The 22,983-nt window shown below is 42.4% G+C and overlaps 2 protein-coding genes across 2 annotated transcripts in view; both read right to left on the minus strand.

Annotated features, from left to right (window-relative positions):
* skap2 (src kinase associated phosphoprotein 2) overlaps nt 1-6,176 on the minus strand; it is a 30,700-nt gene extending 24,524 nt beyond the window's left edge. Inside the window, exons 1-4 of the mRNA XM_084335892.1 lie at nt 6,086-6,176; nt 4,424-4,529; nt 4,009-4,034; nt 3,808-3,903 (exon numbers count right to left, since the gene is read on the minus strand). Of these exons, the coding sequence (XP_084192018.1) occupies nt 3,808-3,903; nt 4,009-4,034; nt 4,424-4,529; nt 6,086-6,125 (268 nt within the window). The 5' untranslated portion in view covers nt 6,126-6,176. The remainder of the gene's footprint in view (nt 1-3,807; nt 3,904-4,008; nt 4,035-4,423; nt 4,530-6,085) is intronic.
* Nucleotides 6,177-12,679: 6,503 nt separating this feature from the next.
* hoxa2b (homeobox A2b) lies at nt 12,680-14,412 on the minus strand (the record flags this gene model as incomplete). Its single annotated transcript, XM_084335882.1, is given in 5 exon segments — nt 12,680-13,213; nt 13,216-13,514; nt 14,057-14,299; nt 14,302-14,338; nt 14,341-14,412. Coding segments are annotated over 5 exon segments (1,050 nt in total). The 3' UTR covers nt 12,680-12,814.
* Between the last annotated feature and the right edge of the window lie 8,571 nt (nt 14,413-22,983).

Consider the following 22,983-nt stretch of genomic DNA (forward strand, 5'->3'; position numbering starts at 1 on the left):
GAAAATGGCCAAATTACAGATGGATGGTGAAGATGGGGGTCTAGACCTACATAATATTAGACATTACCAACTAGCAGCACACCTTAGGGTACTTGTCGGCTGGTTCAGATCAGACCCACCATCAATCTGGCTAGACATTGAATCCTCGCAATCTAAGTCCCCCCTGTGGAACCTACTATTTATCAAAGACTTTAAGTCTGTTAGAAAATATGCTCTTACCAAATCACACTATGCTCCGTCAAGGCCTGGAAGACTGTCCGTAAGGCGGAGGGCCGAGCTAAGCTGACCTCTCTTCTTACCCCGATCGTAGGCAATCCTGACTTTAAGCCAGACCAAATTGGCGGCGGCTTCAAGACCTGGCATACGCAGGGCATAACTGATCTTGGCCACCTGTTTGATGGCCAGACCCTAATGTCCTTTATACAGCTGCAGCAGCGGTATGGCCTATTGAAAACGGAATTTTTTAAATACTTACAAATTAGGCAGTTTATCACCAAGGACACCTCACTGTTAATTAACAGTTCCACCTCGCAGGTGGAGAAAGCCCTCTGCTTGCAGATTCCTAAAAAACAAATATCTATCTTCTATAGTACTCTAAACCTTAATTCATCTTTATCTTCCCTTGTCACTAAACAGTCCTGGGAAAGATCACGGACGACTGGCAGGATGCATGGACCTACGCAAAAAAAATCTCTGTTTGCAACCGCACCAAGTCTATCCAAGTTAGAATCTTACACCGCATTCATATTACCCCTGCCCTTAAGAGTAAAATGGATCCCAATGCATCCCCACTCTGCTTTAAATGCAAGATAGAGATTGGAAACCACGTCCACTGCTTTTGGTCCTGTGTAAAGCTCCAGAGCTATTGGTTCGACATCGTAGAGGAACTATCTGATATATTCCAGACCCTCATTGAACTGGATCCCCTCTGCCTCTTACTAAGCCTCCAAGATATTCATATTGCCAATTTCAAACATAGGAGACTGTTCAATTTGTTGACATTTGCTGCTAGGAAAAACATTCTGTTGTTCTGGATCAAGGACGAGGTCCCATCAAAGAGGTCATGGCACAATATTATAATGGAATGCATTCCCTGTGAATACATCACGTGCATGCTGCACTCTAAACTGGACACTTTCTATGAAATGAGACCCATATCTGTCTCATATCGGGCCTGCACTGTCTGCCACTGTACTTGGTGGGTTTCCCCATTACCCATAGCCTCCTTGTGGACCAATGCTGCCTTGTGTTTTGTTAATGCTGGTATCGATGTTGAGGGTATCATGACAATTGTAAAGGTGCAAACATGTTCATGCCCACATACACACACACAACACACGCACGTACACACACACAGAACAAATATGCACTCACACACATGAAGCATGCACACATAAAATGCACAAGACTTACTAATCACACACGCATAAAACGCACAAGCACATAGGTAAAACACACATATAGTACACATACACACACACGTCTCACACTTAGTCTATTTTAGTACATCTGTCCTAACACTGGCAGGGATCCGAATCCTCAAGAGCCACCTCAAGGATACACAAACATGGTTGCTAGTGCCTGAGCCACATTTATTTTTAATTTTATTTTTTTAATTTTACTTTTTCTTGTTTGTCTGTCTCTTGTCAAGGTCATTATGATTCATGTTACTGTTATTATTGTTGTCGTTGTCATTGTTATTATTATTATTATTGTACTGTTATGTTCTGTTTTATGTATGAAAAGAAAATAAAAACATTTATAAAAAATAAAAATAAAAGACGCTTCTCACCCCAACCATGGACTGTTCACCCGCCTGCGGGGTACTCGCTCTGGGACACGCTACCGTACCGCAGCCTCCCAGGCAGAACCAACAGGATCACAAATAGTTTCTTCCCCTCAGCTGTCAGACTTCTGAATCAAAACTCTACATAGCCCACTGCACCTCACTGTATACATAGCCATAGCTTATGTAGACTTTATTTGAATGATTATTTTTTATTATATTTTGTATTCTCACCATTTCACATTGTGCTACTGCTAACCATTGCACTTTACTGCACAGTTTTATTTATATATGTTTTATATTGCAACTGACGGTTGATTGTCACATCCTGGTTAGACGTACACAATCTCATTGCACTGTCTTGTACTGTGTAATGACAATAAAGTGAATCTAATCTAATCTAATTTGTTTTTATTTCTTATTTTTGTCAGACCATTTTCGAAGTGATTGGATAAAGTGAGAACGGGATACCAGAAAATGTATTTTCTGTTTACTGCAGAGCGGAGGAGGGACTGAGATACCCATGTTACTGACCAAACAATCAGTGATGGCTATCTGAATGTAGAGCCATTATTTTAACATGTAGACCACTTACAGCACCTTTAATTGATTTGGAGCAAACTTAGTGCATCAGTTGATAGTCACCCAAACCACAATAATCAAAAAAAGATTATTGTCAACAAAGATTGACGGCGCAGACTAGGGTTAGTTTTAATGGTGTACATATGGGGGGGAAACCAAGATAGCAACCAATGAGATTTACAACAAGGGGACACCAGCCAGGGCTATTTGGACTAGATGATATTATAATGAGTCCCCTCTGTCTGCTCGGCGTCCACCTAGATATACAGGACATGACTGGAGTGCAGGTTGACAGCTTTGACGTGTGCTGCTCTAGTGCATCTCTTTCAGTGCCATTCTAGTTAGGTATAGGCTTTTTAAACAGTATTAATCTAAGAACTTTAAAGGGGAACTATCTTATAAATGGCCTTTGAGTGTTTAGCATTGTTTCCTAGCTATGTGAACTTATATTAATATGATCTACGTATGTCTCAAAATTCTCATATTGGCGCATTCTTCCAATTCTCCTCTCACAATATTCACCCTCACTGAACTGAGTCATCTGAAAATGTGCGCGATATGTGATGTCAGAAAGACACCGCTGCATGTTAATGTTGAGATAGAAGATGAGCTGCACACAGTGGCTGGACCTGGACCTGCAGCCCAGGCTCAAAACGGCTCGAGATCTTGAGGTAGAAAAATGCTGTTTTTGAGGACTTGATTAGAAATACAAAACAATGAATAAAAAATATATATATATTACAGAGGTGTTCCATAGACTCACAGGAATTGTGTAAAAGTGCCCAAATAGTGAAAGAAATAGTAAAATAGTTCCCCTTTAAAACAAAACGTTTACGGTTCTTTGTCTTAGGGACTGGTGTTCTTGGAGGATCACTAGAAGTAGAAGTAGAAAGCTTTATCGTCATTGCACAATACAGTACAACGAAATGTGTTTGTGCAGCACCTAAAATAACGATACCTACATACACACACACTACCACACAACACATTCCATGTACCCAGGGGTGCAGTCGTAATATCAGAACTGCCTGGACGCCACATGCACGCGCACTCCCGCGCACGTGCATACATGTTCCCTCGCGTGTGCACAGACCAGCTCAAGCAAACCGCCCACAGGGCTTGTATTTTGGTCTTGCACTTCTCTTTCTTTGTTATGCTATGCTAAGACTAGGTGATAAGTGCCGGGTACTTGGCGCACGGCGCGACAGTAGAGTGAAAGTTGTGAACGCATTTTTGTGTGCACGCGCGCGCACATCCGTGCGCGCACTTCTGCTCAGCGAACTGCTAGGACGGCGTGGTACCAAGTGGTACCACCACTGCATCACTGCATGTACCCATAGACACACTAACATACATACATTAGTGTACCCATCACTATCACACCACACATTCATTTACCCACACATACCCTCTGCTACACGTGCACTTATTCACTATACCTTCACCAGCCTCATCGTCCTTGTCGGTGCGCTCTGAGAGCGATCCCCCCTCGTTGTTGCTGTCCACCTCTTCATCGTCGTCTGAATTCTCTGCACCTATCGAGTTCAGAGAAGGTGCTGGGTTTTTGACAGCAAATGTTACAACGTACAACGTGTGAATATAGACCAACGTAATGTCAAACACAAAAGGCTGAAACTCACTCCCGTCCTTGAAATCCTGGGGGAAGCTGTATGAGAAAGATGATAAATGGATATAACATAGCCATCAATTTTTTAGGACCATCTTCCATTAAAGAAATGTGTAGTCTATGTAATAATAGCCATAGGATTAGTCAACTAATACTTTTGGTTATTTAATAGACACATTATGTAAAACCTCTAATGCTTACCAGAGATGCGTTTCTCAGGACATAACTCATTCAGCGTGGGGGGGGGGGGGGCATTGAATACGACTAATCGACAAAACAAACTCTCGGGTCGACTATAAGACCAAAGCGACTGTGAAGGAGCAGCTCTACACAATTCATATCAGGTTCAGGAAAGCAGCTAACAAAAGAAGAAATGTGAGACATTATGCATGACGACAAAGCATGGGAATGTTGAAATGGATGCATACCCCAATTTAACCTCTTTGATTCGCCTGATTAAGGCTTCTCTCCTCTCTTTTGCCTTCTTGCTCAGATTTTCCCCCTTCAACCCATCAGAGAGGAAGGTTTCGAGGTCTAGAACAGAAAAAAGGAATGTAAAAAGAATGTGAATAATATTATTATAAGTGTATCAGCAGCAAAGTACTGCTAATCAGTTACAAGGAACACTGCCATTGTTTATTCACTATTCAGACATAGTAGCCTATGTCTGATTTAATGATTGATGTTGACCATGTATTGGATTTCAGAAATCCTGAGCACCTAATTCTAGCAGTTTCCCAGGCGCCTAGTTTGATAGTGTGTGTATGTGTATGTATGTGTATGTTTGTGCGTGTGTGTGTGAATGAATGAATGAAAACTTTATTTAACAGATTGCAGAATGGGTACAATACAGTACGGCTCAATACACACAATTGTTAAGGGGATGGAGACCAGAGAAAGACGTTTGTCTTGTTTACATCAGGGTCTCCCATTTTCAATTCATAGTGACATTTATGACATACACAACATACATGACATCATGACATTTATGGCATAGGGACATACATGACATACAGGTATATAGTACTGTTACATTTGTGACATATACAATATGCAAATATACAGTACTGTTACCCATAGATCCTAACAGAGATTATATACATATGATGGGGAGGAGACTGTACATTAGGAGGGGGTGGGTGGGTGGGTGGGAGAAAAAATATACATACGGTGGGGAGAAAATATATACATACGGTGGGGAGGAGACTGTCTATTAGGGGTGGGGGGGGTTGGACCTTTACGGTGGCCAGTTTCGAATTGCAGTGTTGTGGCAACTGGGCTCGCATTCAAGGGTACTACGACTATGCTTGCACCTCATGGTACCAAAGCACCTCAAAAGACGCTAAAAACAAAATTACAAACATCACAAAACAAACTGGTCAGACTACTGCTTGACCTTTCTACTAGAACCCACCTCACCCCTGCCCACTTTGACAACCTAGGATGGCTTAGAGTAGACGACAGAGTACAGCAACTTGCAATGGGCCTGGTCTACAAGATACACTACACCACTAAGGTTAGGTACCGATGTACATGTCAAAATACTTCCCAAAGGTCAGTGAATACCACGACCACAACACCAGAGGGAGCTCCACAAATCATGTTAAACCCAGATTCGGCTCAAACAAGGGACTAAACACATTTTGCAATTATGCCACAACAATGTGGAATGCCCTACCCACAGCTGTAAAGGAATGTGAATCACTACCCACCTTCAAAACCTCTCTAAAAGAGCACCTACGGGAGACTGCAATTCGAAACTGGCCCCTGTAAATGTCCTAACCCAACCCCCTCCAATGTACAGTTTCCCCGCCGGCGCCTACCTACCACTCCCCCACCCAACCACCTCCAATGTACAGTGAAAATGGGGGACCCTGATGTACTGTATTGTACCCATTCTGCAATCTGTTAATCAAATTTTCAATCAATCAATCTTGCCTCTATTGCACTTGACTGACTTTGTAAGACAGCTCAGTTATCCATAGGTATCTCTCTGCCAATCGGACTTCAGTCACTTCACATAACGTGACCGACAACAACAACAACAACAATATTAGACTAGCTGCATAGCTTAGAAAATCGCTAATTACCTGCAATAAGCGTCGTTAAGTCCTCGGGAATCGCCCGCATGGCTTTACCTAAACACAAACTTAACACAAACTGGCGACACTGTAACGTCCAACCAGGGTGACTGCGGAAAATACACGGAAGCAATGGTGAGACACGGAAGTGTATCACTGACTGACCACCACACAAATAGAGAACTTATCCTCCCGCGTCACACACCGCTCATATGCATATCTGCCTGCCAGCCACTTTAGTTCATATGTGACAAAAAAAATTCATTTAATTTCAAACATTTATCTAAACTCGAAAGGCAACTGAGGTTTCCCCTCATTACAGTCACGTCGAGTGTACACATACAGAGTTAAGCAAAACATAGAGTTAGAAAAAAGGCATGTAAAATCACACAGAATATACAATATTAGACAAGTAACTGATAACAATCAATTAAAACATGTACAACTTGATTGACAAAGGTTGGAGATCAACGATCAAGCCAGGTTTTAAACTGCAGCAGAGGGGATCCCTCTGAGCAATTTTACGTTGAATAGACGTCTAGGCTAAATTCAGTCTAGAGTGGGGTGAAAAGTGAAAGTTTGGTAGACGTCTAAGATTAGACGAGGATCTCAAGCTTTAAGGACTGTTGGTAATTAAGCACCTACGGGTGGATGCAATTAGCAACTGGCCCCGGTAAATGTCAACCCCCCCTCCAATGTACAGTTTCTTCCCCTTCTCGGATGTATATTTTTTTATGATCTCTTTTTCGTACACAGTATACTGTATATTTGTATGTCATAAATGTCTTGATGAATTGAAAATGGAGGACCCTTAGGTAAACAAGACGAAAGTATTTTTCTGGTCTGCATCCTCTTAGCAGTTGTTTGTATTGAGCCATACTGTATATTGTACCCACTCTGCAATCTGTTAATAAAGTTTTCAATCAATCAATCAATCAATCAATCAATCAATCAATCAATCAACTTACATATAGGTTGAGTTGGCTGTTTGTGTATACTTATGATGACTGTTTGATTCTATTCACTTTGTCAGGTACAAGACAGTGGATGACGCTTTAATGCAGCACCCGAGAAGTAATAAGATGATATTTTTATTGATTCCAGATAACATTTCTCAGTCACATTAAATTAGACCTAGCCTAACTGTTCAACTACACTAATGAATTGGATATCCGTGACGTATGTGCCCATTACGTTGAAATAGCCTCTTAACAAATATGATATGCAGACAACACTTTGGTTTTATCATGGAGCAATGAGGTGAATCGATCAAAGAATACGGTGTTGAAATGTTGAAAAAACAATGCCTGAGTTTCAGTAGAAGACAGCCTTAGGTACACAGTGCCATGCAAGATTTTATGATACTGTAATATTGTGTGTGTGTGTGTGTGTGTGTGTGTGTGTGTGTGTGTGTGTGTGTGTGTGTGTGTGTGTGTGTGTGTGTGTGTGTGTGTGTGTGTGTGTGTGTGTGTGTGTGTGTGTGTGTGTGTGTGTGTGTGTGTGTGTGTGTGTGTGTGTGTGTGTGTGTGTGTGTGTGTGTGTGTGTGTGTGTGCGTGCGTGCGTGCGTGAGTGAGTGAGTGAGGGTGTGAAAGAGAGAAGTATAGAGAGCAAGACAGAGACATTTAATCTGTCTCCATTGTTCTATTAAGTCAAAATACTGTTTCTCATGTCATAATATCATTCTTGCCTCGATGTCATGTTTCCATGCAGGCGAGGGGCATAAAGGCAGCTTCAGGGTCCGTTAAGCATGGTATTCCGAATAAATGCGTGCAATAGTAAACATGGGATATATACACCAATAAACTTTGCATGGGGAGAAAATACTGACGATATTATGAGAATGTCCCGCATTATGACGGCTACTGTTTGTGTAAGTCATGTTCACTGACGCGTCCCAGGAATGGATTACAGTGGTGTCTGTCTTTTGTCACACTGTTTATAGAGGTGTCAATCATTCATTAGTCATCCTCTGACAAACACCAACACCCAATACCGGTGAGCCTTTTGAGCTACGCGGCTTATTGTCTAGGAATACCTGGAAAATAAATAGAAATGTCAGTCCACCTCTAGAGGGGTTGGCTGTGTGAAGAGCCCTATAGCCCTGGCAGGTGGAGGAGGTCAGAGGGGCTCAGTGACAAGCCGTAGCCCTGGCAGGTGGAGGTTGGTGTCGGTTGGTTGGTGTCGGTTGGTTGGTGTTGCTCACCGGAACTGGAAGCTAATGCTGAACGGACCGAAAAGAGTTCCTCGAGACCTTGCTGCATGTGTAACATATTTTCAAACCTAGGTCTCATGCATGGGAAGTTAAATATAAGTTAAATAAGTTAAATATAATATTGTTAATCCAAAGAGGGGGATGCTCCCTCCCTCCACCAAGGGAGATATTATGTTTATAGGTTTAAAGGGGCAGTTCACCAAAAGAAACAAAAACACATTTTCCCCCAATGTTTTTTTTTTTATCCACTTTTTCTCCTCCTGTTTTTCTGTGTTTTTCTCCAATCCCAATTTAGTCGTTATGCCAATTCCCCCCTCCCCTTCCTGGTTGTTGCTCGCATCTGATAGAGATGCTTCCTCCAAGACATAGGAGACAGCCAGCAGCATCTTTTCACCTGCCAGCGCGGACTCTCATTGGTGAGGTGTAACGTGTGGGAGGTCCTTGCTTGAGGAAGACCGGTAAGGTCGAAACGTTGCATCTACTGCCTTTTTTGTTTATTAAAATCACCTTGGAACTACAAGTGAGTTGCGAGCCCCGCTTTGTTCTTATGTATTACTGTTTTTACAATTTGGCTCAGCACCAACAAACGGAGGATGTGCGTTATACATTTTTCTGAAGGTCACACTACCCTCACCATCTCCCTCCCTCGCTGTGCAGGCGCCCTGACCGACCTGTAGGAGTCGCTGTTTACAACGACCAGAATACCACCCCTCCGGCTTCCCTCCCGCTGACTCTGCCAATTGAGCCAGTATGATGGCCGGCCAAGCCGGAGGCAACACTGACAGCCGGATTCGATACCACGTGTCTCTTGCGTTGGTGACGAGCGCTTAGTCCGCTGCACCACCCAGCCGCCCTTTTTTTCCCCAATGTTACATCCAGATTGTTTCTGTGTGATTCGCCTAGTTTTGGAGATATCTGCCCTATAGAGATGTCTGCCGTCACTCCAAGACAATGGAGCTGAATGGCACTCGGCTTGTGGTGCTCAAAGCACAAAAAGAAATACATTTGAAAAGCTCAAAAGCAATGTCTCTTTCCAGAAACCATGACCTGGTTACTCGTAGTGATGAATGGGGGTGTACTTGAGTAACCGGATCAGGATTTCTGGGAAGAGACGCATGCTTTTGAGTTTTTCAAAAAAAAATTATTTTTGTGCTTTGAGTGCCACAAGCAGGGTGCCATTCAAATCTCCAAAACTAGGCGAATCACACCGAAAAAGATCTGGAGATAGCACTCTGGGTAAGGGGGGGGGGGTTATATATTTTCTTAGTTTTTTTTTGGGGGGGGGGGGGGTGAACAGTTCCTTTAATACATGGCTCTAAACATGCTCTTCATATCATATTCAATGAGTTTGGAATGAAAGAGATGGTAACCACCATTGCAGGAAACTATACCTTTTTGATACCCGCCACAGTGACGGATGAATCCAAAGAGACATCAGCCACTCTGAATGTTTACCTTCCCAAATGGATGTTTAAAACGGATCTTCCATAGCTCTCAAGAACACACAGCCAAGAGGTGTTTGGATGGTGGCCAGCGTTCATTTCCCTCTCTGGTACTGGCCACCCATGAGATCCTCCGTGACTAACCATTTCTTCTTACAGGAAAACAAACAGTGTACTTGATTCATTCCAGTTAGCCAACGGTATGATATTCTAACACCCTTTGCATATTCTCAAAGGCTTCCCCCCAATTAACCCATAATCGGTAGTTGACCGAGACTTATTTGTCGTTTTTCTCCATGGCTGTATATGGGAAACAAAATTGTATAGATTTTTTTATTAAATAGACCAATTGATTAATCGACAAAGTCGTATAAGGCTTTGACTGGTCAACTAAGAATTTCTTTAGTCAAGGTCGGCCCTAATATTTTCACAAAAGATATACGGCTAAGTTTGCGTGGTCATGTGACTTGCATGATTTTATAGATTCCAGACAGATTTTTAAAAACCTGATGTGACTTACCAGGTAAACTGACTTCAGATCAGCATGGCTGTTCGTAACGTGTTCTGATGTCACATCTTGTTCAGCAATCTCTGAGTGGCCAATAAATTCTTCTCCTGGAAGAATCACCCTCCGGTCATTCAAAAACCTGACCCCCTTCTGACCCGGCAGTAGTTCCACGCTGCCTGGTGAGGGAGATGAGAGGCAGCTTGACCTTCGACCTGTGTGTGCGTGTGTGGGGGGGGGTAGGGGGGGGGATCTCATTCCCCACAAAGCACTGAAGCTTCATCTGGTTTCCTGTCGCCCCCCCCCCCCCCCCCCCCCCCCCCCGACCTCCTTAATAAATACTAAAAATAATTAAAGATCATAACCTGCATGTTTGTGATACTGCCCTGCAGAAGCTAACCGCAAGTAACTACGCAAACAGTGAAACAGTGAAAAATTACTTTTAAAAAGTTATTTGACTATCCAGTGATTTGTAGTTACTGCAATTCTTTATAACCCTTTTCTGTAAAACAGAGCAAGATTGAAGATTTGTCACAAGATAAAACAGATATTGAGAAGTTTTGGAAGAAAAGAAAATGTGGTTACTGCGGTTAGCTTCTGCAGGGCAGCATAGTCCACAACACAACTACAGGCCATACAACAAGAACATGGGTGAATAAAGTATAGATACACACACTGACAGACATTGCATTAATTGAATCTACTGTAGAAACGTCTCAGTGTCTTCATGTTCATGAGCACACTAACTGCCAGGGTTAGGGGTTTGATTCCCACGAGGACTAATACCCCGGCTGAAATATTTATGCAGGCTTGTCAAAGTGCTTTGTGTACTAAAGATAGGCTATAGAAATGCAGCCATTCATGTCTCAGAAAATAAATGGAACAATATCACATGATCCAACCCGCTTTATATCATGCCCCAAACTAAGGATCTGTGTCAACAAGTATAAGTGGCCAATCCGAGAGCAATTGAATAGAACCCAACAGGAGATGTGGCTTGGAGTTAGAATAGGCTGCATTGTCCAGTGTTACATTTTCAGAGTGAGGTGAATGGGGAGCAATAACTAAAGCAACAGCTTTGACTGACTTGTGCTGCCTCGTGGGCTAATGGCGATTATCTGACTCAGGTGGTGTTTTCAAACGGCGCCATAACCCATCCATCACTTATCATATCTGTGCTCAACTACTATTTCACCCCCCCCCCCACCCCCCCCCCCCAGTAATGTTCACTTCAGGTCGCCAACTAATCATGCAACAGTGAAAGGAGAGTAATAAGGAACACGTTCGAACATGAGAGACTGAGTAAATAATCGGCAAATGACTAATAGCCTATCCAAAAGCCTGTCGGCTGTATTTACATCACTGATTAATTATTTAAAACATCCCGGCTTGGGAAATATGTTTGACACTTGGCTTTATGTTTTACATCTATTATTTATCCACATTAATTTTCTATATGGTAAAGGCAGTGAGAGTCAACCACCAAAGCGGGCTTGGTGCGTTGCAATGGCAAATGGCGGTCGAAATACGGGGGCCAGGGAAGAAATGTTGTCAAGATTAGCCTATGTCTAATTTTGATATATGATATGCCGAGTAAAAATCCTATCTGATGCTTTGTAAAAACTATTGTCAATGGCTAATGAAAATACTATTCATAATTGGCTAATTAATATAAATCATCGCCATGTGCACATAATGAGCAAATCCCATATACATTTTAGATAAGGGATAGTTTTCGCAATTCAATGAGATTGAATTACATTGTGGGCCAGGCTATAAACAAGCACCCTCAGTGCTGTGAGTTTTATAGGCAATAAAATTTAATTGTAGTACGCCAACAAAGTCACAGCTTTTGGCCTGGACGTCCTACTAGGCACTTCCCAGTGCACGATTATTTTCTAGGTCTACACATTTAGCCTACCGAGATAATGATTCCATTATTGTTAATTAATGTCTTCAATAAACTCATTTAACAACGAAAGACTAAAACAGAAGCCTGCAGCTCACGCTGCATGAATTGAAATTAATAAAACTCTTCTCGTATAAAAATAAAACACCAACTATTCTTGTGAACATTGATTAATTGGGCCTAATATGAGACTTATTGTGGCTTCATTCATAATTAATTACCCTGTGTGCGCATGCAGGATGACTGGTGATTTGCGGGATATTAAAATCATCGTGTTAGCATAACAGAATCGGGTAAGACATTTTCCAGCATATCTCACACCCAGCGTTCCTCTTTTCTTATATCTAATCAATATTCAAAGTTCAAACGCAAAGTTTCTTGCAAAATAAGAGAAGGGCGCAAGTCATTCATATGCAAGTAAAGTTTTATTTTAAGAAAATATTCTGTCAATTGTGCTCGAAAACCATACAAAAATAAAATGTGCAGCCTAATGTGCTCTCGTAGCCTAATTAAATAAACAATCTATATGTTCTGTATTTCTTTCTTACTTTATTTTTTTATTTTTTTTAACTTACCTCATTTTAGAGATCTATCAAACTGAGTAAACCTAAAGCAGTCTTTGTGAATGGAAAAACAAAACTTTACTATACGAGGCAAATATAGCGATGTTTAATAGCTCAAGTTTTGCAGGTCGATTGTTGTGAGTGTCTCTGAGAAAAAATCAAACCCTTCGGTTGATAAACCCATGGGGCTATCTATAGAATCTGACAAGCTTGGAGAGAAAGAGGCTGACGTGAACACGTGAAAATCTTGCAAAGAGGCGTCCAGGGCCGGGGAATGATCCCCGCCGGATGCGCAGTCTGGGCCTATTGTTGACACGCAGATAGGAGCAGTGGGCGACGGATGAGTAAAATGTTTCAGATTTTTGTCATTGCTGTTTAAAGGCGTAACAGTCGTGCTTTGTGTCTCCCCATTGTGTCCATTCTGAGACTGTTGTGATTGTGAAGTCAAGGTATTCTGGTGAAAATACCTCTCCCTCTCCAAAAGCGCCCCGGAGACGACGCCGCGTTCGCGACCTGCTCGTACTCGTCCTCCGTCCCGCCGTCATCGAGACACGAGTATCTGCCCTCGCCGTCCTCGTTCTCCTTGCAGTGGGTCTGCCTCTTGTGCTTCATCCGCCTGTTCTGGAACCACACTTTCACCTGCCTCTCCGTTAAATCCAGCAACGCCGCTATTTCCACTCGCCGCGGTCTGCACAGATATTTGTTGAAATGAAACTCCTTTTCCAACTCCAGCAGCTGGGTGTTGGTGTACGCGGTCCTCAGCCTTCGAGATGCCCCGCCACCGCTCTCGGCTATTTCTGGTGACCCTGCAGGAACACATGATAATAAACACATTATTGAGGTATACCGTATATTGAAAAGCAAATCTCATGATATAAAATAATAATAATAATAAATAAAATAAAAAGTGAATATAAATCGTTGTGGAAGAAAAACAGGGGCTCTTGCAGAGTGAAACTCATTTGATGAGAGCAGGCAGCGGCACTGAGAAGATTTACGGGCCCCGGGCAGAATATGATGGGTCTGCGTGGACAGGGCCGGGTGAAGATTAATGAACATGCCAGCTGCCGGGCCCGTGTTAGAGTCATCTATCACTCTCCATTACTGTCAAACATTAACATACTTACACTGCATCACAAGTCAGCGCGCGGTTACTTGATGAGATTAAGAATGCTTAAATAAAAAAAGAAAACCTGCTTGATTTAAAATAATACGCCCATGTTATCTACAAATCCACGGGGCCTTTAATACGATACACCTCCAAAACGGAGAATATGGTGGGGTGGGGGGGGGGGGGGGGTCCTCGGATAACAAAGTGAGATTGAGGTTATTAATCATTATATCTTGCCTTGTGGGGAGAAGTAGATCGGCGACGAGTCGTTTGTTGTCGCGGAGCTCTGTGTCTTCTTCGCGGTCTTCTTCTCCTTCATCCAGGGGTACTCCGGGGGCAGGGATGCGGCTGGCAGCGGGCTGCTGCAGCCATTCACATCATGTTTGGATCGGCTGTGGCGTGGGTGGCTGGCGGGGTTCAGGCTGGGAATGGTCTGCTCAAAGGGAGGTGGAATCAGTGTCGACGGTGAAGGCGTCGAGCGCTGATTGATGAACTTTGAAATGCATCACCGACAGGGTAAGGGATGTCAGACACTCAGCGAGCGACGGCTGGCTGTTGATAAAACCACTTTCTCGCTCAAATTCGTAATTCATCTCCACGCACTTGATCCCACGCACTTGATCCCGAAAACTCACCGCGTGTCGGCTAATTCGGAGAGCGAGAGAATGATAATAGCCCTAATAAATAAAAAATGATATTCTGACAAGTGTGTTTTCATAAACTCCTAAACTGGATTGAGTCGTAGGGAGACCTCTGTGCCATAAACTATTGGTTTCATGAGGACATGGTTAGAATTAGACCGTGTTGCTTGTCACATGATTACATCTACCCAATGACAATTTGGGGTTTTATCAAAAGAAGCCACTGTCCTCTGTGATTGATCGAGAAAGTCGGAGGGGTAACGCCTCACTCGGGGGGTAGGGGCCGGGCTGCTTTATTTACACAATTTGGGCAGTTTGTTCACTACTGCCCCCAAATGCAGCCAACATTAGGAGCGGTGGTGTCTCGCGTTTTGTGTGCCTCCATGCGGTTGTGTGTGTGTGTGTGTGTGTGTGTCTTTGTATACACAGGCTATGTCGCGCATTTATTCCAAGCAAGACACCCCACAAATCATTTCAGCACCGCGCATTTATGTCTCATAATGTAACGACGCCCACAGTCGTTATCAGCGCAACTCGTTAATCTTGAGACTTCTTGAGAGCCTTGGTGCAACAAGGGTGCTCGTTAGCTCACCACACATCCAAGACATCTCTCTATCCTCACTTCACGGGTCTCCCAACACCCCCCCTCCCCGAGAGAGAGAGAGAGAGAGAGAGAGAGAGAGAGAGAGAGAGAGAGAGAGAGAGAGAGAGAGAGAGAGAGAGAGAGAGAGAGAGAGAGAGAGAGAGAGGGGGGGGGGGGGGAGATGCGATTTAAATCTTGTTTTCCCATTAGCTTCCGGCACAGCATGTTCTAATGCTGGAGGGGCTGTATATAAAACCCTTTATTACACCTGTCTCACATTCTTACCTGTATAATAGCCTGCTGGATGCTAACGCTATACGCGCACGGAAGATTAAACCCACAGTACAGCCTGTTATATAACAGCATTTATGCATCTTTCACCATATCCTCTCTTACAATAGCTTAATTGTAGCCATATCCTAATCGTCCAATAACCAATATAATGTCGACATCGCCTATATATATGTACCATATTCGGTGGTCACATTTGAATATTCAATAAACATATCGATATGAGAAGGTATTCGTCGCCGTCTTGGACTGAGGAAAGGTGGAGAGCTTGTGTTGCCAGACTCTTAACAAAGCCCTGGAAGGCTGCGTGTGATCAATCTTGCTCGCCAAAAGGTCTGACAGCTCCGTGCCCTAAGAACACATTTAAACCATCTAACACTCCCTTAGATCATATATGGCCAGGCAGAGGGGAACAACACGGTACTATAATGGAGGAATCTGCATTTGACAAAATCTCATTCAATATTCTATTTCGGAGTGGCTTTGGTTTAGAAAACCGTCTAGAATTGTATTTTAAGGTATTCGTGTTTCTGATGTGCACATAGGGCAAAACTATGGACAATCTTAACACTTTTTTCGTTTACCAAAGGACAATAATGGCGCAGACATTTTCACAGAAGATTGGAATTGACTTAGTTAGTGGCAGAGCAACGAATGGATGTGCTGTTGTGTTATAGGACCATTTGTCGGTCGAGGTGAGTGGGTGTTGGCATTATGCAGAAGTCCCATTCACTCCCACACTTTTTTGCTGTGAGCTGTCGCTCTCTCTCTAGCCTATCCTATAGTGATTTATAAAACAGTTTCTTATCCTTGAGCATAGCAATATTATGTAGAAATAGCATTATTGGACTGAATGTATTCGGGGGAGCTACACTGAACGCGCCCCGAATGACTGACACAATAACCGTGGAGGAAATGATGGATCTTGGAATTGAACGACAAAGGTTAGGCTACTATAGGCTTACATCCGTCTCGTGAGATAATTAACGACGCGAAGGGTCCGTTCTTCAATTTTCATTAGGCCTAAGAAACAAACAGACGGTCACCTTGATCATATTTCTTTTAGATTGAGCACTTTACAGCAAAGTCCACCACTTGCTTGCAGCTTGGATCTGTTATTAAATATGGGGAAACATACTAGAAAAATCCTGCATTCGTTAATTTTTTTTTTTTTATAATAAAAGATACTTGTGCCCTTGTAAGGATATACTGATAAGCTGCATCGCATGCGTATATATGTCTGAATAGATTGTCAAGTGTAAAATTAGGCCCATATCATGGGGGCACGAATAGAGACGAGAACAAAGAACATGGGCTATAGCAGACTAAAATAAAGGCTAAATACACATGGTGCTGATTAGCCCAATTTAAAATATTTGTGATACATTATTTATTTATTTTAATATATATTTGACGTATGTCTGCCATTCTAGTTCAACGTTGTAACATGATATAAATACAATGACATATGTGGTTGAACGAATGAAGACAGAAGATTGTGATGTGTGTCGAGGCTACAGGACCACGGACTCTATACACCCGCCGTCTGTTGCTGAATCCAGGGCAGACATCTGGAATGCTGGCCAACAAAACTAGCACTCAATAGGATTTATTATGAAGGGCCTGTCATTTAGGTGGGGGTGTAGTTTGTAATTTATTCACGCTATTACGCTACAGTGTTTGTTACAAATAAATATATACACTTGGATTTTATATACAGAATAAAAACACGTGACTTAACATGATATCGAATCTTTTTTTCTTAGCATGTTTCAATGCAAAGATACTGGTGTTGTCCTATTGAATATTATATACTAGGCATATATATTTTCTTGTATATTGAGATTGACATTTATCATAGCACATGGGCCTGTAGCATTAGCATATAACCCAGTTTTACATTTGAAAATTGTAATGTGATACTGCTAAAAATGTATTGCAGTTTGCAAGTTTTTAGGAAATCCTCAGGTGGACATATTTTGTTTCTGACATTGTTATGCTGATCATATTCTGGCTATATAGCCTACAATCCGCTACTCACAAGTTGAGTCACTATATTTGCTACAGACATCTGGGATGGAAGATTTACGAGCGCCAAGCTACAAGTGTATAGTGTGTGTGTGTGTGTGTGTGTGTGTGTGTGTGTGTGTGTGTGTGTGTGTGTGTGTGTGTGTGTGTGTGTGAGTGTGTGTGTGTGTGTGTGTGTGTGTGTGTGTGTGTGTGTGTGTGTGTGTGTGTGCGCGTGTGCGTGTGCGTGTGTGTGCGTGTGTGCCTGGGAAACGGTGTTCATGACGAGCTTGAGAAGTGTTTCCTGTATTGATCTCTCTGGATTCATGAAAACACTGAGATATAAAGGGTGAGGTTGAGGTGAGACGTCTTCAAACTGCGCGCAGGAGCTGAGCTGAGTCTGATAGCATGTTAGCCGACGTGTATTATGATAGCTTGATAGCAGACGGGTTTAGCGGGGTTACCTGACAATGTGGTTACGGGGTTATAACTACAGTCTCATAGAATAAACAAATGAATTAAACGAAGGGTTGGGTGGTTAAAGGAAAAAATAGAGTATACAAATAAAAGAGTATAACCGATTTATTATTCGTCTCTCTATATTGATCCTTTTAATAAATATGCATTCACATATATTTGTGAAGAGTTTTGATTAGCAGGAAAATAAAATGGATGGAACTTTATTTATAATACGTTTTTTTACTGAGATGTTTACAAACAACGTAAACAAACCATTTCAGACCCAAAAGACAGCAAATACAATTACAACTCGTAGTTACCTGTTCAAGAGCGTACCAGTCAACTACAAACATGTCTCCATTTCTATATTTACATTGTTTTGGTGGTGAGGATATCTATTTTGTTCACGTTTGGATTTCGGATTGGGCCTTTAAATAGGCCTGCCAATGGTCGCAGGGAAGGGATGCTCACCCACCTACACAGCTGGCATTGTTCTCCTTTAACCCACATAGACCATGCATGTATAAAGAGAATCTGCTCATGCCATTTTCACAGTGTTCGCACTGCAACCATCCATATGTGGATTCAAAAGGAAAAATAAATCGCATGGGGGTGATTCGGAAGCAGGGTTTTTGGAGAAAGGGGTTATATTACCCACCATCATCCTACTTCAAGTTGATGTGAGAAAAACAAGCGCAGCACACACACTGCGAGGCGAGGCGAGGCGTGGGGGGATGGGAATGATTGAATAAAACGCCTCAAGGCTGAACTGAAATAGATGTTTAATGTAGAACAAACCTATAGGTCCTTGTGCGTTAGCGTTGCTGTGTTTCAAGCCACTAAATCCTGCCCACACATATAGGCTATTTTGATTCACGGTTACTATATTCTCCCACACGCCGATTCGATTGAGATTTAATTGTATTCCTTAACATAAAGAGCTCATCAATAAGAGCTCATGCAGTCAGTCTCGAAGAAGTCTCGTTTCTATTTCTCAGTGTTGGTGGGGTGGTGGGGTTACCCTGTTGTTTATCGACTCGTGATCATGCATGGGCCACTTTTGTCCAAAGCAAGGAAGCAGACAAAAATACTCAAACGTGTGTGATGCCATTAACGAATAGAAGATTTTTATTTTTTTTTGTATTCAAATGTCTTTACCCAAATTACCGTTATCCTGTTCTGAACCAGAACATGCTTTTCTGACTTTTCTTCCTTCAAAAGCTAGAAATCAGACAGAGAACCATCCAGTCGGTGATGTCACTGGGATGTAAAATCTGGGGCGGCTTTGATTGGGTCTGCATGACTTTGTGAGGCCATCAAATGTTTGTGTGAGCTCTTACACCCAAATGAGGTTGATATTCATTGGTATATGGTCTGAACTTAAATTAAAACCTAATTTGGGTGTATAGCTCACGCAAACATTCTGGCCTCATAAAGCCAGAGCCCCATTCGGGGGGAGCCCCAGATTTGACATCACCAATTGGATAGTTCAGATTTATCTGATTCCTATTTCTAGCTTTAGGAGAGAGTGGTGCATATTCACAAATACTGACTGAACTGTCCTCGGCCACACAAGAACATTATAGTGGATTCTTAAAATTGGTAGCATTCCCCTTTAACATCCTCTTATTTTACATCTGGATGACATCACAGATTGAAGTCTGGGGTTTGAGCTTCGGGAGAGAGTCAGTGCACTTTTTTCTTTATTCAATAATTGTTGCCTTTTTCTCCCATCCCCCAATTTAGTCTTTATGCCAATCCCCCCCCCCCCTGGTCTTGTGCTGCCCTATACTGTCGGCCTGGGGAGTATAGAGTCTACACTGTATACTATCACATGCCTCCTCCAATACATGTGGTGTCGCCAGCCGCTTCTTTTCACCTGACAGCTAGGAGTTTCATTGGGAGCGTTTAATGCGCGCAGAGGTACAGCATGCTATTCCTCCCAGATCCCACCCCTAGCTGCTGAACAGGCCCCTCGACCGACCAGTAGGAGTCGCTGTTGCAACAACCAGGACTCATGCCCCACCGATTGACCAGGCTGAAGGTGCTGCCGGGAATCTGCGGTGGTGGTAGCTGGTAGGCGAGTGCAGAGACCTACCCAGCCGCATTCATCTCCTAGCTGTGGATTTACATGGACAATAATTATAAACATCAATAAAAAAAACAGCTTAAGTTATAACATATTTTTTACTCATTAGCATTTAACTGTGTGTGACCTCGTGTTATTTCTGATTTTATGTGTTTATGTTTGTGGTTGTGGGTTTGTTTTTATACCTCTAGCTCCTGATTGTTTTGTGAAGCACTGTTTTGTGTTTAAATAAAGCACTGTAGGAATAAAGCTGACTTGACTACCGTCTCTACTCGTAAAACCTCCGCTGGAGAGAGGTGTTCATGTTTACATAAAGGACAAGCGGCGTGGATGTTTTAAACTGAGTAGAATTCCATCTCAATAAAACAGATGACCATGACTGCCTCCTTGGCCTGAAACTCTCCACACCACAGTTCAATACTGGCCTCAGTCACCGGGCCTGTCATTGAGTTTGATGTATAGGGGTCACGGAGGGGCGCCGCAAACAACATCCAAGGAACTTTCTGTTTGAGCAACATGGCTGTTCAAATGGCCGCGGAAGAAGGCCATCCAGCCTGAAACAAACTGGAATCTCATTCTCATCTATATGCACTAACATTCACTATACCAATGTTAGCTGACATAAAGCCAACTGAGCCCAACACATTGTTTTAGGCTATTCATAACCCCCCTCCCCCCAAAAAAACCTTGCATGGTATTGAACAGATTACTGTCCATGTGATTTTCCTAATAAGGATAAGAACATTGTGTATGATCTGTGAGGGGGAGGGAGGGAGGGAGGGCGGGATATCTCTGCGTTTAGAACCTTTCAAGTTCATAATCATAACTCTACTGGGGTTTGGTGTGTGTGTGTGTGTGTGTGTGTGTGTGTGTGTGTGTGTGTGTGTGTGTGTGTGTGTGTGTGTGTGTGTGTGTGTGTGTGTGTGTGTGTGTGTGTGTGTGTGTGCGTGCGTGTGTGTGTATGTGTGTGTGTGTGTGTGTGTGTGTGTGTGTGTGTGTAGGTGTGTGTGTGTGTGTGTGTGTGTGTGTGTGCGTGTGTGTGTGTGTGTGTGTATGTGTGTGCGTGTGTGTGTGTGTGTGTGTGTGTGTGTGTGTGTGTGTGTGTGTGTGTGTGTGTGTGTGTGTGTGTGCGTGCATGTTTGTTTGTGTGTGCGTGTGTTTAACAACCGAACACAGTGGTTTTCATAATGGGTCCATGCATGGGGTCTTGAGAATAACAGGAAAAATAGAGATGTGAGTGAATGATAACTGGGGAAGATGGAGCTTTGCGTTGATTTCACTCCGCCTGTCATGTCTTGAGACTACCTGGGGTCCTATGCAGCCAAAGTATAGGCCTAATACTTAAATATATGAAATACAAGCCCTTGGTCAAACACAATCTCTTTCATCATCATCTAATTAAAGGACCAATCTAGAATGTATTTTGCCATATAGATTTAATGGCCCAATTAGTGATCCAAATGTCAACAAAAAAACACAAAAAATAACAAATAAGAATGGAGACATCTCCTTTCTTTATCCATTTGATTGACTGAGGTCTTGAAGGGGACATATTATGGGAAATGGGTTTTGCCTATATACAGTCTTTGAATGTGATAGTCTGACGTGTTATTTAAGCATTGAGGAGATATGAGCTTTGATTAAAGGTGCTGTAAGTGGTATTTTGTTGTTAAAATAAGTGGTCTATATGTTAAAATAATAGCTCTACATTCCAACATCCATCACCCATATCAAGTATTTGGTCAGTAACATGGTCTCCCGTCTCTCTCCACTCTGGAGTAAACAGAAAATAAATTGTCTGGTATATCCCTTCCCACTTTATCCAATCAGGAGATATAACTATATACTGCAAACATGGTCTGATAAAAATAAGAACTAAGAACTAACTACAAATAACAAATATGTGCATGAAACAAGTCAAATTATCTGCCAGTGCACTAAGCAAATCTGGTTTGGCAAGATTTCTTGGTTTTATCTCCTGATTGGATAAAGTTAGAAGGGATAGCAGAACATTTATTTTGTTTTTACTGCAGAGCGGAGGGACTGGGAGACCCATATTACTGACCAAACATGCACTCTATCAGTGATGGCTCATGGTGTAGAGCTATTTAACACTTATTTTAACACATTATCTGTGTTATTACACATTAGCAGTTTGTAAAATGTTTTACTCAGATTCAAGGACATCATAAAGAATTGTTGAAGAGAAACATAATAGGTCCCTTTAATTCAAGGACAAACAGACAACAGGAATTCGTTTTTAATTGTATTCACTACTTGTGGCGGTAAAGGTTTACATTGGTATAGTGTGAAACCAGATCTATATTCCAATTTACATTAGATTAGGACAATTCCAAAACAGCACATTTCCCATCTACAGACCAAACTCTTAAAACATGTTGTGAATATACCCCAACCCCCCCCCCCCCCCCCAAATCAATTCACAGCTCTTTAAATTATATTTACAGAGATTCCTGAAGGCGGATATTCACTTATAGGCGGGCTCTTAATTCGCTTTTTGCAACGTTCATAATAATCAAAGCTCTAAATAATCTGCTGTTTTTATGTCTACAAACATTACAAATGTAAATAAACCTTTCACAGTCTCAAATTGAGTTTAGCTGCCGCCGGTCGCTGCATCAAAGATTCAGACAATCACTTTGTTGTGTATTATAACACAAAGTCTCCCATTCCATATATTGTGATCAGTGAATTTGGAGAGCAGAGCCTTTTGAGTGTGCTAAATGTTTTCAAATGCTATAGGCTTTTAGCCCAGGCATACACGCGGGGACCATAAAATGCAACATAACGTATTGCAGTAATAGCCACTTTTTGATGGAGGTGACACAATTGGCACATGTGGCTGCTGCTTATAGGGAGTGGCCCTGCAGTGAAAGAGCGGCCCAGTGCATCCAGTCAGGTTGCAGTAAAACGTAGCATTGTTCCTCAGACGAGGCATTGCTTCCACCTGCTGGTATAACACGACAACGGCGGCGCATAGTGGGCACATGGTCACGTGGCCGACCATCTAAGGATTCACTTGGAAACAGTGGTCTGGTTAACATGGTAGGTATAGGTTACAGCATATTGCAAA

This window comes from Notolepis coatsorum (genome assembly GCF_963971535.1).
Source record: "Notolepis coatsorum genome assembly, chromosome: 19".
NCBI classification, from domain to species: domain Eukaryota; kingdom Metazoa; phylum Chordata; class Actinopteri; order Aulopiformes; family Paralepididae; genus Notolepis; species Notolepis coatsorum.